The sequence below is a fragment of the Nelumbo nucifera genome, chromosome 5 (genome assembly GCF_055504915.1).
Source record: "Nelumbo nucifera cultivar China Antique chromosome 5, China Antique-T2T, whole genome shotgun sequence".
NCBI classification, from domain to species: Eukaryota; Viridiplantae; Streptophyta; class Magnoliopsida; order Proteales; family Nelumbonaceae; genus Nelumbo; species Nelumbo nucifera.
In genome coordinates this window covers 78654854-78670170 of record NC_142653.1, presented here as the reverse complement: position 1 = coordinate 78670170, position 15317 = coordinate 78654854, and the positions used below count along the sequence as shown (strand labels likewise).

General features: G+C 36.3%; 1 protein-coding gene across 2 annotated transcripts; it reads left to right on the top strand.

Moving 5' to 3' along the window:
- Positions 1 to 11467: 11467 nt before the first annotated feature.
- LOV1 (NAC domain containing protein 35) lies at positions 11468 to 14023 on the top strand. Of its 2 annotated transcripts, none has more exons than XM_088887070.1 (3): positions 11468 to 11923; positions 12067 to 12335; positions 13106 to 14023. In XM_088887070.1, exons 1-3 carry the CDS (start codon positions 11725 to 11727, stop codon positions 13805 to 13807), a joined length of 1170 nt encoding a protein of 389 aa, XP_088743196.1. In that variant the 5' UTR covers positions 11468 to 11724; the 3' UTR covers positions 13808 to 14023. The 2 variants fall into 2 exon arrangements, with proteins under 2 accessions (XP_088743196.1, XP_010252261.1); XM_010253959.3 differs by having other exon boundaries at positions 11478 to 11923; positions 13142 to 14023.
- The last annotated feature ends 1294 nt before the right edge of the window (positions 14024 to 15317 follow it).

Below are 15317 nucleotides of genomic sequence, written 5' to 3'. Positions count from 1 at the left end.
GGTGGTGCACCCCATTCTCGCCCCTGCCTCATAGTCAAAATTGCCTACCCCATCCCCTACCGCTGTCCCACCCTGTCCCCAGTGGTAGGGTGGTTTCAGGGCTGGACACCTCTCCATTGGGGATAGGGAATCCCCTAATTTTTCCTCACCCCAAGGCAACCACTTAAAAATACATCAAATTTGGAGAATATTTTATAAATGAGATTATAGGAATTTATAGGTACTTTAAAAATAAGATTATTGGATCCTAGGGTTTTGGAAATTTGGGGGAATTCAATGGTAATTTAGATATTAATATTAAACTTAAGAATATTTTAATAATTTACCATCGGGTTTGGGGAATTATATGTAACCTCGTCCCTACCTCATTCCCAATTTGAGGTAAAGATATATTTCTCATCCCCATTTGGGTGGGGCAGGGAAAGGCAAGGCCTTGGTTTAATGGGGAATGTTGTCATTGTTAATTTTCCTTGATCTTAAATAGGGATGAGGTGGGGGTGGGAAAAACTTTATGCCTCAAACTAGGGATGTGGTTGGCATATAACTCTTTGAACTTGCTCAAAACCAAGTGGTAAATTATTCAATTACCCCTACGTTTATTGCCATTTTTTAAAATGTCCCTAAGTTTTCCTCAAATTCCCTAAACCTTAGGATCCCATAATCTCATTTCTAAAATACCCATAAATTTCCATAGTTTCATTTTTAAAATACCCCAAATTTTAATGTATTTTTAGGAGGTTGATATGAGGTACATAAAATTTTCAGGGATTCCCCATTGGTGCCTTGCCCTGAACACACCCTACCATCGGAGATGAGGTAAGGGATTTTGTCTATGGGGCGGGGATGGCGAGGGGTGCACAACCCTAAACCCACCCTATTGCCATTCTAAATTAATCAAAATATGTTCAAATCCGTAACTAAAAATTTACATTTCTTGAACCATCTTCTTGTTATAGTATTTGACAAATTTCAGCATTAATACAAATAGTGATGTGTGGGGCCTAAAATATCCGGTGCAGAGAGATAGATTTTATAATAATAATAATAATAATAATAATAATAATAATAATAATAATAATAATAATAATAATAACAATAATATTATTATTATTATTATAAGATTTTTAATTGATTATTCAATTTTATTACTTTACTTTTATTATTTGTCTTATTATATTATCTATTTTTCCTTGGTATTTTAGATGTTTTTATTCATCTTATTTCAATATTTAAGTTTTAATTAACTTAAACTGTTTTTAAAAAAAAAAGTTTTAACTTAAACACTAATATTTTAATAGATTGATATAAATAAAATATATATATTTTAAAGGTGGAGAGAGATAGAGATAGAAATAGATAGAGAGAGAGGTAGGGGGAGGGATAAAGAGGTTAGAATTAGATGGTTTATTGGACATATGAAATATGAAATAGAGAGAGAGAGAGAAATTTTAAGAAGATTTTTAAGATTCCATTCGAATTATTGAAAGGAAGGGTGACATGGCCTAATAAGGCCTCAGGCTGGTGACTTGGCTTAATGGAAGGGCTGAGAAGGATAAAGAAAAGAAAATTGAAGAAATAGAAAAAGGGGTTTAGAGAAAGGAAAGGCATGCTGATGTGGGTGAAGTGGTTTGTTTTATATATATACATACATACATATATATTCACATGCATTGCTCTTAATTTCAGATAAATCCAAATCGACCAATCTGATCCATTACCAACTCCGATTGGTTCGTTCTGGGAAGAGCACTACATTGATTGTAAGAAATCTCTGAAAGTGAGACCCATTTCATGCTGGGTCCCTAATCCCGCCTACTCTCTCCCGGTTCCGGCCGGTATTCTTCATCTCAGGAGACACCTCGTTGAAGCATTCATTTTCTATATATTTTACTTGAGGAATATTGTCGAAAGTCCGAACACAAACAGGAGAGACGACTAGAGAGATGAGCCACTAACCTAGGTCTGTGGTTGAAGAAAGTACGCGTATGGTGGCAGATTGGATGGTGGACGACCAACCCAGAATCACTCCATATGGTCGGTGATTGGCCGACCCCACCCGCCACATCTGGGTGGGTCCATGGTCGGTTACTGCCATTAAATTGGGATTTCTCTCTCCTTCTCTCTTCCCGAAACAGCTCAAAGGATTGGATAGGCCGCCCAAACGGTTCTCCATGCATGAGATGAGATCCCTATTTAGTGGTTACATCTTACGTAACTGTGGACCCCCAACTATGTGGCCATGGCTTTGCTTCTCTCTCCTTCTCTCTTACCTTCTCTAGATATATACCGCGTGGTCGTTGATCGATAGAGACAAAAGAAAGGTTTCTTATGGAGCTTAATTAGGGTCCAATCCTCCTCCTTCGCTTCTTCTCTACACGATCTACTGTCTATCTATCTCTATCTCAGACGTAACAGGGTTGAACTGGGTCTTCAGCTATTTAACTTAATTGGCTTAATCCTTTGGGCTGGGTTTTTATTTGACTTTGGAACAGATTAAATTTTGAATTAGAAAATGTAATAACATGTTTGAACACTACAATGGACTCAGCTTTTAGTCCCTTCTTTTATTTTTGTGAAGAGGGCTGGCCACATTTCTAAAGGAAATTAATTAAATTGGATTTAGTTAAACTTTTATTTATTTAAACTGGATTGACATGGAAAGTTAAAGGATTTAGTTAAACTTTTTATTTTGAGGGTATTCTATTATTTTTTTTTTTTTTGAATTTTGAGATGGGGGAAGTTGACCAAGAATGTTCTTTTTTAAGATTTATGTGGGGACTAGGGAAAGAAGGGGTGGAGCTAGGAAATTTTCATGAGGGGGACCAAAACCTAGGGTGAATTGGGGGGGGGGACAAATATGAATGGTCATAGGGGGGGGCCAACCCATTGGAGTGGGGAATGGGGGAGGGGAAATTTGCATGAAATAGTGGGGACTTTTGGGCCATAGGGGGGGCCATGGCTCCCCTGGGTCCCCCTATCTCTGCCCCTGGGGCAAAGTTTATTTTCCTAGGTATCACTTGTCCAGATAAAGGATAGCCATCTTCTAGGTGGGTAAATAACTTTACCACCTGGGTGAAAGTTATCAACACTTGAATGGGACAAAAATACCCCTACCCCTTTTAATAATAGATTTTTATAGCTAAAATGGGCATTTCCTTATTTACATGAGAAATAAAAGAACATGAATAAATATACTTACCTAGGTAAGTAATTCCCAGGAAAGACTTAGTTGGGTAAGTGCATTTACCTGGATAAATAATTTACCAAAAAGTAAACAGGGCCTTTGAATTAAAATTTATTTTATCTCCTTTTTTTCTAAGTGGAAGTCTGGCCACATGTTTGGAGGAAAAACTTTCTAATTTCTGAGGACCCAGGCATATGCATGGGCAAGATAAGGAAAGAATAATATAAGATGCATGGGTTTAATCACTAAATAGAGTTTAGAAATAGAGGAGGGAATTTTAGAAAGAAAATACAGTTTTAGGGTGAGAGTGAAAATTAAAGGACGTTTACAAATTCAAAGCAAGTTAGGAAAGAGGTGGGCTACTATAGTAATGTCATGTGGTAGAATGAAGATAGAAAGGTAAAACAAATGTACAATATTCTAGATATAAGTAATGTGGCAATGGATAATAGATATAAGTAATCAAATCCAATTCCCCTGAACCCTGGACTTCAATGCTTATAGAAGAACTGAAGATAAGAATGGGAGAAGTTTCAATCAAACCCAATTGAATTATTTCAATCAAATGATAGATAATTACAATATTCTGGAGCTAGAATTTAAGGGTAGGAGATTCACATGGTGAAGAGGTTACCTACTAGAAAAGATTGGTTGGGTTTTAACAAATGACCAGTGGAGACAAACTTTCCCCCAAGCTCACCTCTTGAACCTTCCTTTCTTGAGTTAAGATCACACTCCCCTACTTTTAAAAATAGAACACAAGGTAAACTGGGGCCCAAAACCATTTAGATACGAGAATATGTGGAATCTAGAGCATGCAACCAAGAAAATAATAGAGGAATCATGGAACATACCAATTAAAGATTCCAAAGGACATTTATTTCATGAAAAGTCCAAATTAGAGGCAACAAAGTAAAAGAAATGGAACAAAAAAACTTTTGGGAGCATTTCTATCCAAAAGCAAAATTTAATAGAGCAAGCTAGTAAATCCCAAAAAGAAAAAAGAAAGGGAGGAGGTTCCTAATGATCAAATTATTCAAAACAAAGAGGAGGCCTTGCAAAAGAGATTAAATATAATTTTAGAAAAAGAAGATTTGTTCTAGGCCTAAAAAATGAAGAACTCCTGCCTTAATTGTGGAGATAGGAACACCAATAAGTATTTTCACACAACTACTATAATAAGAAGAAATAAGAAATGAATCATGGGTATTAAGTGTGCAGACAATAATTGGATTACTAAGGTTCACCAAATAAAAAATATTTTTACAAACTATAAAGACATGCTAAAAAGTGAAGGTATGGGTGTTTAAATACCACAGTTTCAGAGGAAGAGAATACTAAGCTAATAAAGGAAGTTCAAGACTAAGAAATTGTAGAGGCTCTAAACTCGTTGGGGGATTCAAAACTCCTAGGTCCTGATGGGGTTTCAGAGCCTTTTTTTTTTCACTCGGAAAAAAATGACAGTGATTTGAACAAAACTTTTCTAACTCTCATCCCAAAAGTAGATAACTCTAAGACTCTGAACAAATTCAAACCGAGTCTGTGCAATGTAATTTACAAAATTATTGCAAAAATAGACTAAAACCAATACTAGGAAAATTAATTTCTTCCTATCAATCGGGCTTTTTTCCTAGTGGACGAATCAATGACAATGTGCTCATAGCCCACAAAATCTACCACTCCATGAGAAGGAAGAGAGGTAAAACTGGTAACATTGCTTTCAAAATAGACATGGAGAAGGTTTTTGACTAACTCGAGTGAGAAGATTTAAGGGCAACTCTGGTAAAATTTAGATTCCATTTAAAATGGGTAAACTGGATCACGGAATGTGTGACCTCGGAGTGTTATCAAGTTTTAATTAATGTTTCCCCCACATCTGACCAGTTCCAAACCTAGCAGAGGCATTAGACAAGGAGATTCATTACCCCACTACCTTTTTGTTTTTTGTAGTGAAGCCCTAACCTAACAAATAGTATGCCAAGCATCAGAATTTAATGCTCTGCTGGGGTTCAAAACTTTCATATATGGACCAACAATTCCAATTTTGCAATTTGCAAATGATTATCATATATTTGCAAAGGCAAATACTGAGGCATGCCATCAAATAGAGTATTTTGGAAATTTTTGCTAGAGCTTCAGGGTAGAAATCCCAACTTTCAAAAATCCTCTTTCATGTTCTCAAAAAATGTGCCAAATAGATTCCAAAGGATTCTGGCTAGGATTACTGCAATCCCTAGATCCAATGATAAAGAGAAATACCCTAGAGCCCCCTAATCAAGAAGAGAGTTACAAAGGAAACTTTCAAAGATTTGCTAGAAAAAAAAAAAAAAAAGATTGCAAGGGTGGAAAAGCAAAGCTCTCTCTTTAGGAGGCCGTGTAACTCAACTAAAAGCATTAGTAGGAAGATGGCTCAATGTCAGATGAGAAACTTTGGTTTACCAAAAGAAATAACCAAAGAGCTGGATAAACTACAAAGAAATTTTCTATGGAGCTCGAAACAAAGTAATAAATCATTTGCTCTTACTAATTGTGATCTAGTGTGCATGGATAAAGAAAATGGAGGCCCCGGAATTAGGAAGTTGACCCAAGTAAAACAAACAAATATGATGAAGCTAGAGTGGAAAATTATGAAGGAAATCAATAAGCTTTGGGTCCAAGTTGTAAGAAAAAAAAAATAATTGAAAGAAGAAAATTTTCAGTCATAATACCCCAAAACCAAGCTCGTGGGCTTGAAGAAAAATAACAAATCAATATGGAAAAGGAAGATTTAAGAAAGGGATTAAGGTGGAAGATAGGAGATGGGTCAATGTGTAGTTTCTGGAAAGATAGGCAAAACAACTATTATAATAGCAAAAATGTGGGCAGCGCTTCAAGCCCACAAATTAGCCCTTCTTATCCTTTCCCACAATCTTTTCCCTTCCATCATAATAGAAGGAGACTCCTTTCTTGTCATTAGATGTCTTCAAGCGAAGTCTGGAGCTCCATGGATGTGTTCTTCCATCCTGGATGAGTGCAAGGCTCTAGCAAGTTGCATGCTTGCAAGGATTACGTACTCTTATACCCATCACGAGGGCAATAGAGCGGCAAATTGGTTGACTAATAGAGGAGTGGTTCGTGAAGAAGAGAAAAATAGAAAATCTTTACAATCCTTGTATTGGTTTGAAGAAAAATATAGGGAAAGGAAGGGAAAGATGAACCTTTACAATCCTTGTATTGGTTTTCTTGTCTTTCAATTCCCTTCCTTTCCCTACCTTTTCCTTCAAACCAAACATAGTGAGTACTTCTCAATTTCTCAACCATCTAAATAATACCAATTTATGTTCAACAAATACCTATATGTAAGTCTAAAGCCTCCACTTTAGTGGTTAAGATTTTGCCACTAACTTATGCTGTCATCCATATGAGAATTGAGCCGTGAAGTCGGCATTATAAGTTTTATTATAGGAACCATATCGTTAGCTCCCATACAAGAGTCCCCTCCAAATATCTAATCCGTGACAATCTTGATTCTAATGCAATATAATAAAGAACTAGTGGATCACTAATCATCCAAAATAAAAATTACAAGGGGAATGAATTTAAGGCTCAGTTTGGAAAGAGTATAAATATAAATATATACAGTACAAATATATAGAAAATAATATAAAATATAAGATTTTGTACTCTACAAATTTATATTTGTACTTCTTCCAAATAGAGCCTAATATAAATATAAAATATAAAAGAGATTGTATTAATTTTTACCCCCCCCCACCATGTGTAAATAAGGACTGTTTGTCAAACTTAACACGTGTTTAGTAGAGTATGCCCTATATAAAGTAACTTTTCTTATAATGATGAAAGAGAATGAGCATACCACTTAACTGTGGTCAAGATGAGATGATTAATAACTTCCCTTATTTATAACCAAACCCTCTAATTAATTCAAAATCAAATCTTCTTAGTTCCAAGCCTCCTATCATAATACTGGAGCCAGTTTTAAGCAATTTCACAAAAGAATTTTCAAAATCTTGAGCCCCGTTTGGTTTACGGGAATAGGGATCTAGAATCGGAATTGAAATGGGTTATTTCGATTTTAACTGTTTGACTGTATGAAATTGGAATCCCATTCCCATTCCTGATGGAATGACATTCCCCAATTTGAGGAAATGGCCATTCCCTGCCCCTCCCTTGGAAATGAAATCTTATTCCTGCTGATTCCAATTCCTATTTCCATTCCTGTTCGAACAAATAGACTATAGGAATGGACCATTCCGATTCCGATTCCGGAAAATTTCAATACTGATTCCGATTCCAATTTCAACTGTAAACCAAAAGGATCCTAAGATTTTGAGCCCATTGTATTACTAAAATATTATATATGAGCCCATTGTGTCACTAAAAGAGAGGTAATAACTCTAAAACTATAGTCTAGATCAAGAGGGCAAGCTTGGTAAAGATCCCAAAATCTATAAGATTACCAAACAACCTAAGAGGCAGTCTCAGCATGAAAATGCAGGTCTACCAGATGCAAGCGATCAAGAATAGTTCTCTGAAGTTCATTGTCTATTGAATGTTTTTCATTGGGATATTAACCTACCCCTCCCAATATTATAATCAAAATCTAGAATCTCTCTTAACAAAATTCTTTATGTCATGAAGAGGCGTATACCCTAATTTTTTTAAACCCCAAAATTTACTCTCAGCTATATAATCTAATTTATAATTGGTCAAACTTAACCAGAAGGGCATCAAGATCTAAGCCATTAATGATCTTAAATAAGTGATAATAAAATAAAAGCAACTTCCAATTATACTTTTTTTTTTCTAGGTTGACAGACGAGCGTGGTTTTAAATATCAATGAATATTTGACAAATTTCGATTTTAGACTCAGCCACATACACAAAATATGAAAAAAATACCAGATGGGTTTATTTCAGCCAAAAACTTTACTTCGATATAATAAAGGAAACATAAATAGGGTATAGGGGGCTGGGCTACTCCCGTTATATATATATATATATATATATATATATATATTGAAAATATAAATATAAAATTAAAAATATTTTTAAATTTTATCAAAAATCCATCCAAATTTCTGAAATATCGAAAAATTCATCATTGACGAAAGTCTGCAATGACAAATTGGGATCTGCTCCTCACATAGGGTGTCTTACAACAATCTCACAGGCACATCCCATCATGCATTTAGAACATCTCCTGTAAATAATAACACATAAACACAGAGACATTCCCAATGTACAGTGAGATATGCCTGCAAGATCAGTGTGAGGCGCCATGTGTGAGCATATCCGGTCCGATCTCTACAATGACTCGGAATTTGGAAAACTTAAAACCTTACTCATAGGTTGTGTTTGAGATTGCCCCTAGTATTCAAATGCACTTCTAGAAGAGAACTTCATGTAAGCACCTACAAAATGCGTGGGTTTCATTATAGTGATAGTGTTTGATAAATTCCTCCTATTGTATCTTCGTGTCTTTCTTCTTTTCCTTTTATAAATAATTTTTACTTTATCACCAAAAACAATTATTAGGAAGATTGTAAGGGTATTTCATGTATTTAAATGGAATCTTAATTTTATAATCGATCTCAACAAATATAAAATTTTCTGATTTTGTCAGAAGCCAACGGACAAAAAACAAAAGCATCAATTTTTATGCATTCTACAAAAGCAGTTCTGTAGCTCAATTACTAAACACCATTACAACACAGTATAAAGAAGTGTGTTATCTTATCCCTTTAGGCTGTGTTTGGTTGCAATGTAAATAAATTTGCACCGATGTAAAATCATGGCAGTGCAAACTTTAGCTTATTTTATTTGACCACAGTAGAAATGAAGTAAATTAAAACATGAAGCAGAATAAAGTAAAACTCAAAACAAAATTAAACAAGAATTTGCATTTTTTTTACATTTGCACTCCCATACATTTGTACTAGTGTAAATAAAATTGCACTGCAACCATACACAGCCTTAGCAAGCCAAAGAAGAACTTGCTATATGCAATTCTAAACGGGGCCATAATTCAGTATAATATATACTTAGATAGTAGGAGAAGCCCCAAATAAAGTGTAATACAGATTGGGTTGTGTTAAATATATATATGTTAGTATCAATCACCAAATGATTCTAGTAGTAGTGAATATGGAGTAGTTCTTTAGGCTGCGTTTGGAAACGATGCAAATAAGTGAATCCAAATATGTAGTGTAAAACGGCTTATATAAATCGCAAAGTTGGGTTAGTTTTGCAGTGACAAATTTACCTTCTTACCAAACAGACTTTTAGTTGTAATGGGTGCAAACATGAATTTCAATAAAACAAGTGCTTATTTTTTTTATCAAAAGCCCACTTGAATGCAAATTTTCTTCTTTTTTATTGATGTAATTTTACATCTTATTATCAATGTAAATATGCATTGGTCTATCATTTGTCAATGCATAAATGTAATGTTGCCAAACACAGGCAAAAGTGAACCAGAATGCAAATTTACCCTGAACCAAGGTTCAAAGTATTGATACGCCCCCGTGTATTAGCAGGGGCGTATCGGTACTAAAAACTAACCGCTTAATGTTTTTTTTTTTAATTTTTTTTTCAAAATTTGATTTATGAAAATGTTTTTTAAGTTTTTTTTATTGAAATAAATGGGATCCCAAAACACCCGTAAATAAGTGTAGCGAGATCAAAAAATACGATATAATACGCCAAATACAAAGTGTATCGTATCAATACTTTAAACCTTGCCCTGAACTGGAATATACACTCCATTTGCATCGTTTCCAAACAGACTCTGGTTTTATGATGAAAAATTGCGTGACTAAGTGTTGGTCGGTTTAATAATTGGTAATCTTCCTCTATATAATTTACGTGAAAATAGGCTTCCAGTATCCTCTATCCTCGTTATATTTGTAGTGGGTGGATTTGAATTTTGATGGGGTAGGACCTGGTCCCTGTCATTGAAAATGCCTCCCCCTTTAGCTTACATACTCATCCTACGCATATATAATACAAATTTCAACTGATACTTGTCGAATATCGAAAGGAAAAGAAATTTGGAAAAGTCTCCTTCTGATGAAAGAGTAGTAACCGCCCTTGACAGGATTTACGAGTCTCTGGGTGGGCTTTGATATCTTTAGTTCTATAATGAGACAGGGATTGGCTTTTCCATAACAAAGCTAAAAACGTTACATTGAAACGAAACCGAACAGATAAGAGGAATTTAGTAATGAATGGTGGATAAGGGAGACGCAGGAATTAAAGGGGGTGAATGGCTAGATAGAGAAGAAGAGATTCATGGCAGATTTGAGTTCAAGCTAGCAGAGAAATTGACTGGTCCTTGAGACCCAACAAGTTGTAATTCCAATAAATGCAAAAAGGGAAAGGGGATTGTGCGGTGCTTCGTTATGGTCAATAGTTCAATACATATACATATATAAAAGAAGAGAAAAAAAAAATGTAAAATCTGAAAAAGATATCATCAAGAGAAATAAAAACAAGAGATGGCCTTGTTCTTTGTCATCATCGGGAGAGTGGTCACGGGCTTCCCTTGACTCCTTTCATAGACATCCAGATCCAGTAGTCATCCACCTCCTCCAACCCCATCCCATACCTACGAGGAATTTTGCTCCTCCCCCATAAGCTCAAAAGCCCCACCTCTCTCTCTTTCTCTCTCTCTCTCTCTCTCTCTTTTTTGGTCACCATGTGTTAAAATACTTTTATTTTTAGAGATTTTGTATACACAACCTATACGATTTTATTATGCGTCTGCATCTTTCACCCAAACCCACTGTCTAGAAATGACAAAATACTTCATGGGACTACACAATGGGGGTAGTCCACAATTATCAAATAATTTAAATAGGGTTTTCTTTGTTACATCAGGGATATAAATACAGAAGGCATAATACGTATGTTTCTGTTGACTGTTGTGTGAGAGAGAGAGAGAGCTATTTTAAAATTTATAAAACAGATTACATGAGTATGTTTTCTCTAGCTAATAATGGTTTCTTCAATTCATAGAAAGAAGGATATAGAGATGAGGAAATAGGCAATTGAAATAATTGGGTTTGGGTGGTGGGTTAAGAGTAGAAGTGGGCAAGGAAGGGGTAAAAGAAGAAAATGAAATGTGCATAGAAAGAAACAAAAGTTATGGTATAAGAGAGGAGAGGGCCAGAGGGGGCCAAGGCCACCGCTAACGGGCTATGGCCAACCTGTCCTCTTCTCGACATGTCCCTTTCACATTTTAACACCTTAATGCAGGCTTCCTCCATGTAGGGCCTGAAAGCTATGTAGATCTTTCCCTAACTACAACCCCTCCGACCTTTCTTCTTTCTTCTTTTATCTTCCTCCTTTTCCTTTCACTGTGAGAACTAGAGAGAGAGAGAGAGAGATTAACTTTTTAACCATTTTTCTTGTTTTCCTCTCAACTTGGCACTTGCACCACTACTACTCTCAAAGTCGTCCAAAGCTCTTGTATATAAACAAGGGCTAAAGTTAAAGGGTGTTTATTATGATGACCTTAGATACTTGTTAGCTAGCATATGGCAATTGCAGCAGCCATGAGCCAAGACGACAAGGATGATCACGACCATGACATGGTGATGCCGGGATTTCGGTTCCACCCCACCGAGGAAGAGCTCGTCGAGTTCTACCTCCGTCGCAAAGTTGAAGGCAAGCGCTTCAATGTCGAGCTCATTACTTTTCTCGATCTCTATCGCTACGATCCCTGGGAGCTTCCTGGTATATATTCTTTCTTCTCTTCTTCTCTCATAAGTCATATCATATCTCTCTACATGCAACTATTTCTGATTCATCGACCTTGATTCTGATTCTTAATTATTGTTTCTTGAATTATACTTATATAAAATATATTGTTTTCTCAGCATTGGCAGCCATAGGGGAGAAGGAGTGGTTCTTTTATGTCCCTCGTGACCGAAAGTATCGGAACGGTGACCGACCCAATCGTGTAACCACCTCCGGCTACTGGAAGGCCACCGGTGCAGACCGGATGATCCGGACTGAAAACTTTAGATCAATTGGACTAAAGAAGACACTGGTCTTCTACTCCGGGAAGGCTCCAAAAGGGATCAGAACCAGTTGGATCATGAATGAATATCGTTTGCCCCAGAATGAAACCGAGCGCTACCAGAAGGTACTTATCTAGAGGCAGTTGATCATCAACTAATCCATCAATTTTCAAGATTAAAGAATTCTATAAAAACACAAAGAAAGAAAGATGGGGATTTAGGCTTTTATATATTTTGATAATTAAGTCCCTATATCTGTCGAAAATTATGATAATTTCTTCTTTCTTTTTTTTTTCTTTTATTTGGTGAAAGTGAAACTAAACAAAGGAAGACGAAACTAGCTAAGCCAGACTCATCAGGTCTGTGCTGCAATTTTGCAAATGATAATTTGAACATGTCCATTGGACACTAGAATTAATGAATTATCTCTTTTCTTATTTTCTGATCGATCCTTTTTTTTCTTTCTTTCATCAAGTCACAGTACAACTTTACTGCCATGCCATTGTATAGTACCAGAAAGAAATGATTGCAGATCGACCACTGACAATTAAGTTTCCTAATTTTGTTTCATTTGGGCTGTGTTTTTTAGTAGTTGTTAGGTGAGTTAAACCTCATTAAAAACAAATCTAGGAAGAGAATCAGAGATACCATGAATAAACTATAAATCAAGAGAACACAAAAACCCACCCTTGCTTTTAATACCACTGACATTTCTTGTAGCTTCCACCTTTGTTACTCATTGTCTTTTTTCTATCATTCTTGGATTTTGCTTCATCCATTAATTCCTTCTCCATAATTCATATATCATTTATTATTTCCATCCATCTATCTGTCTGTGTGTCTGTCTGTCTGTCTTTGATCAGTATTTATTTTCTTTTTCTTTGTTTTTTCCAAGGGCGAACCAAGTGAAGCCATAGATTTTTGTTTTCAGGCCGAAATTTCTCTTTGCAGAGTCTATAAGCGAGCGGGGGTAGAAGACCACTCCCCACTCCCTCGTTCCGTTTCATCTACACCGGCGGCATCCTCATCGAGAGCAATCCAGCAGACCGACAAAAAGCAGCGTGGCACAGTCGTCCAGCAGCGTGCAACGGCCAGCTTCCAAGCTCTTGGAGATCATTCATCTCCGTCGGAGATGGAAAAGTTGCAGGAAGCAGACGGAAGCAGCAGCACGGAACCGGCCGGGACTGTCCTTGGGCTATCCAAGCCTACAGCTTACAGTGACATAGCTTCGATAACCTCGTTGCAGGCACCAAATCCAGAAGAAGAAGACGTGACACTTCTATCCCACCATTCCAAGCAAGTGGATTCCCTACTAACTGCAGGATGCACCAGCACTCTCTTCACTTGTGCTGCTTCCATGCCAGTTACTACTCCAGTCGACGAGCTCCACAGACTAGTAGAGTATCAACGAGGTTACACAAACCAGCAGCATCATCATCATCATCTTCACACCCAATTCCTCCCTTTACCATCACAACCTCAAAATCTAGCTCTCAACATCCTACCCAACTCTCAGCTGCCAACCTTCTCGGAAAAGGTTTGGGAGTGGAATCCCATCCCAGATGCTAACAGAGATTATACTAGTCCTTTCAAGTAATTAATCAAGCTAAGGAACAACATATATAATATATTAGTTAGATACATATCTTATATTATATATGTTTCTCTTATATATATATATAAATATATTATTATGCATTTTCTCTTATTATGATATTTGTTAACTTCCAAAGCTAATTGATGTTGGTAGAAAACGTATCGTTTGCCTGTTAGGGTTCTATCTGCAATGGATTTATTATTTATTTCCTTTAAGAAGAACTCCAGACTATCAGAAGGGGACGGAGAGATAAGGGTTGTTGTTTCAGGTTCAGGGAACCTCTCTCTCTCTCTCTCTCTCTCTCTCTCTCTCTTGTACTACAGTATCAGCATTTTGAATGGGGATATCATGATTGATTTCTACATAAAAAATGCATAGGGAAATGTGAGTCTTCAGGATGTTTGGTTGGATCTAATTCCAGTGGCCACCGCTCACATTGAAGACAAGAGGGAACTGCACATGTTTGTTTGCTTGTTTGCTGCAGAAAACTAACTGATCCAAAATAAGCACGTAATCTCTTTGATTTCTTCGCAATTGATACGAAGGATAGACGGACATGGAAAAACAACTCCGCAGTTTCGAGCCCATGAGGTATTTCTATTCTCTGTAACTAACCCTAATAAATGTCCATTTGGATAGTTCAACAATAAATTCTCTGTCTCCAAAAGGGAAAGCATGCATTTGGATTCTCTCTCTCTCTCTCAGCCCTTGTCGTAGAGACCCCAATACATGTAATGGGATGTCTGAAATCAATTTTTCTTTCAGAAATTTTTAGCTCCATGGGGCTACACAGCAGGCTAGAATGAATGTTGATAATAGGAGTAGTTCAAATCACCATATATATGAATAGCTTGTGGGCAGTGGAGAGGTTAGATTAGTTGATCGATCCACAGAGAGAGAGGGAACTAACTCATTGCTAGAACTGAGAACAAAAGAGATCCCAAATTACTTGATGTTCCATAATGTTAGTATGCTTGTGTTCAGTACACGTTCGTACCTTCTGACTTGATGACATTGCCATGGAAACCGGTTCATCTTTGCACGCAGCAACATTAAAATGTTTCCTACAATATATAAGAAGCTGAATGGGGTTGTTTATTAGCAAGCTTACCACTTGGAAAAAATGTCACAATAGGAGATAACTGTATTAATAGAAGCATGCATGATCCAAAAGAGTAATGGGTATATATTATATTGGTCCAAATTGCATGCATGGAGCCGAGCTATTATTTCGTACCATAAAATGGCAGGTTTCATAACTTTTCTCCTATATATATATATATGAGTGTCTTCACTGGTGGAGAAGGGATATAACTAATTTCAAGTAATTAAATGCCAACCATACAATCATTTTCTTTTGGGAAATCAAGCATACAAACTTTAAGACTTAGTTTTTGTGGTGCAAGTGATTTAATTACTAACTACTTGTTGGATTCCGCTTAATTAATTTTATTTCAATCTGCAACAACAATAAGGGGGCCATTCTCCAACATGAATTGTTTTTTGTTTT

What these genes read in the sequence shown, in the direction of transcription:
- LOV1 (XM_088887070.1), top strand. Translation starts at nt 11,725, where the DNA reads ATGGCAATTGCAGCAGCCATGAGCCAAGACGACAAGGATGATCACGAC. An exon ending in CGATCCCTGGGAGCTTCCTG is followed by an intron (nt 11,924 to 12,066) that starts GTATATATTCTT and finishes TTGTTTTCTCAG; the next exon opens with CATTGGCAGCCATAGGGGAG. An exon ending in AAACCGAGCGCTACCAGAAG is followed by an intron (nt 12,336 to 13,105) that starts GTACTTATCTAG and finishes GTTTTTTCCAAG; the next exon opens with GGCGAACCAAGTGAAGCCAT.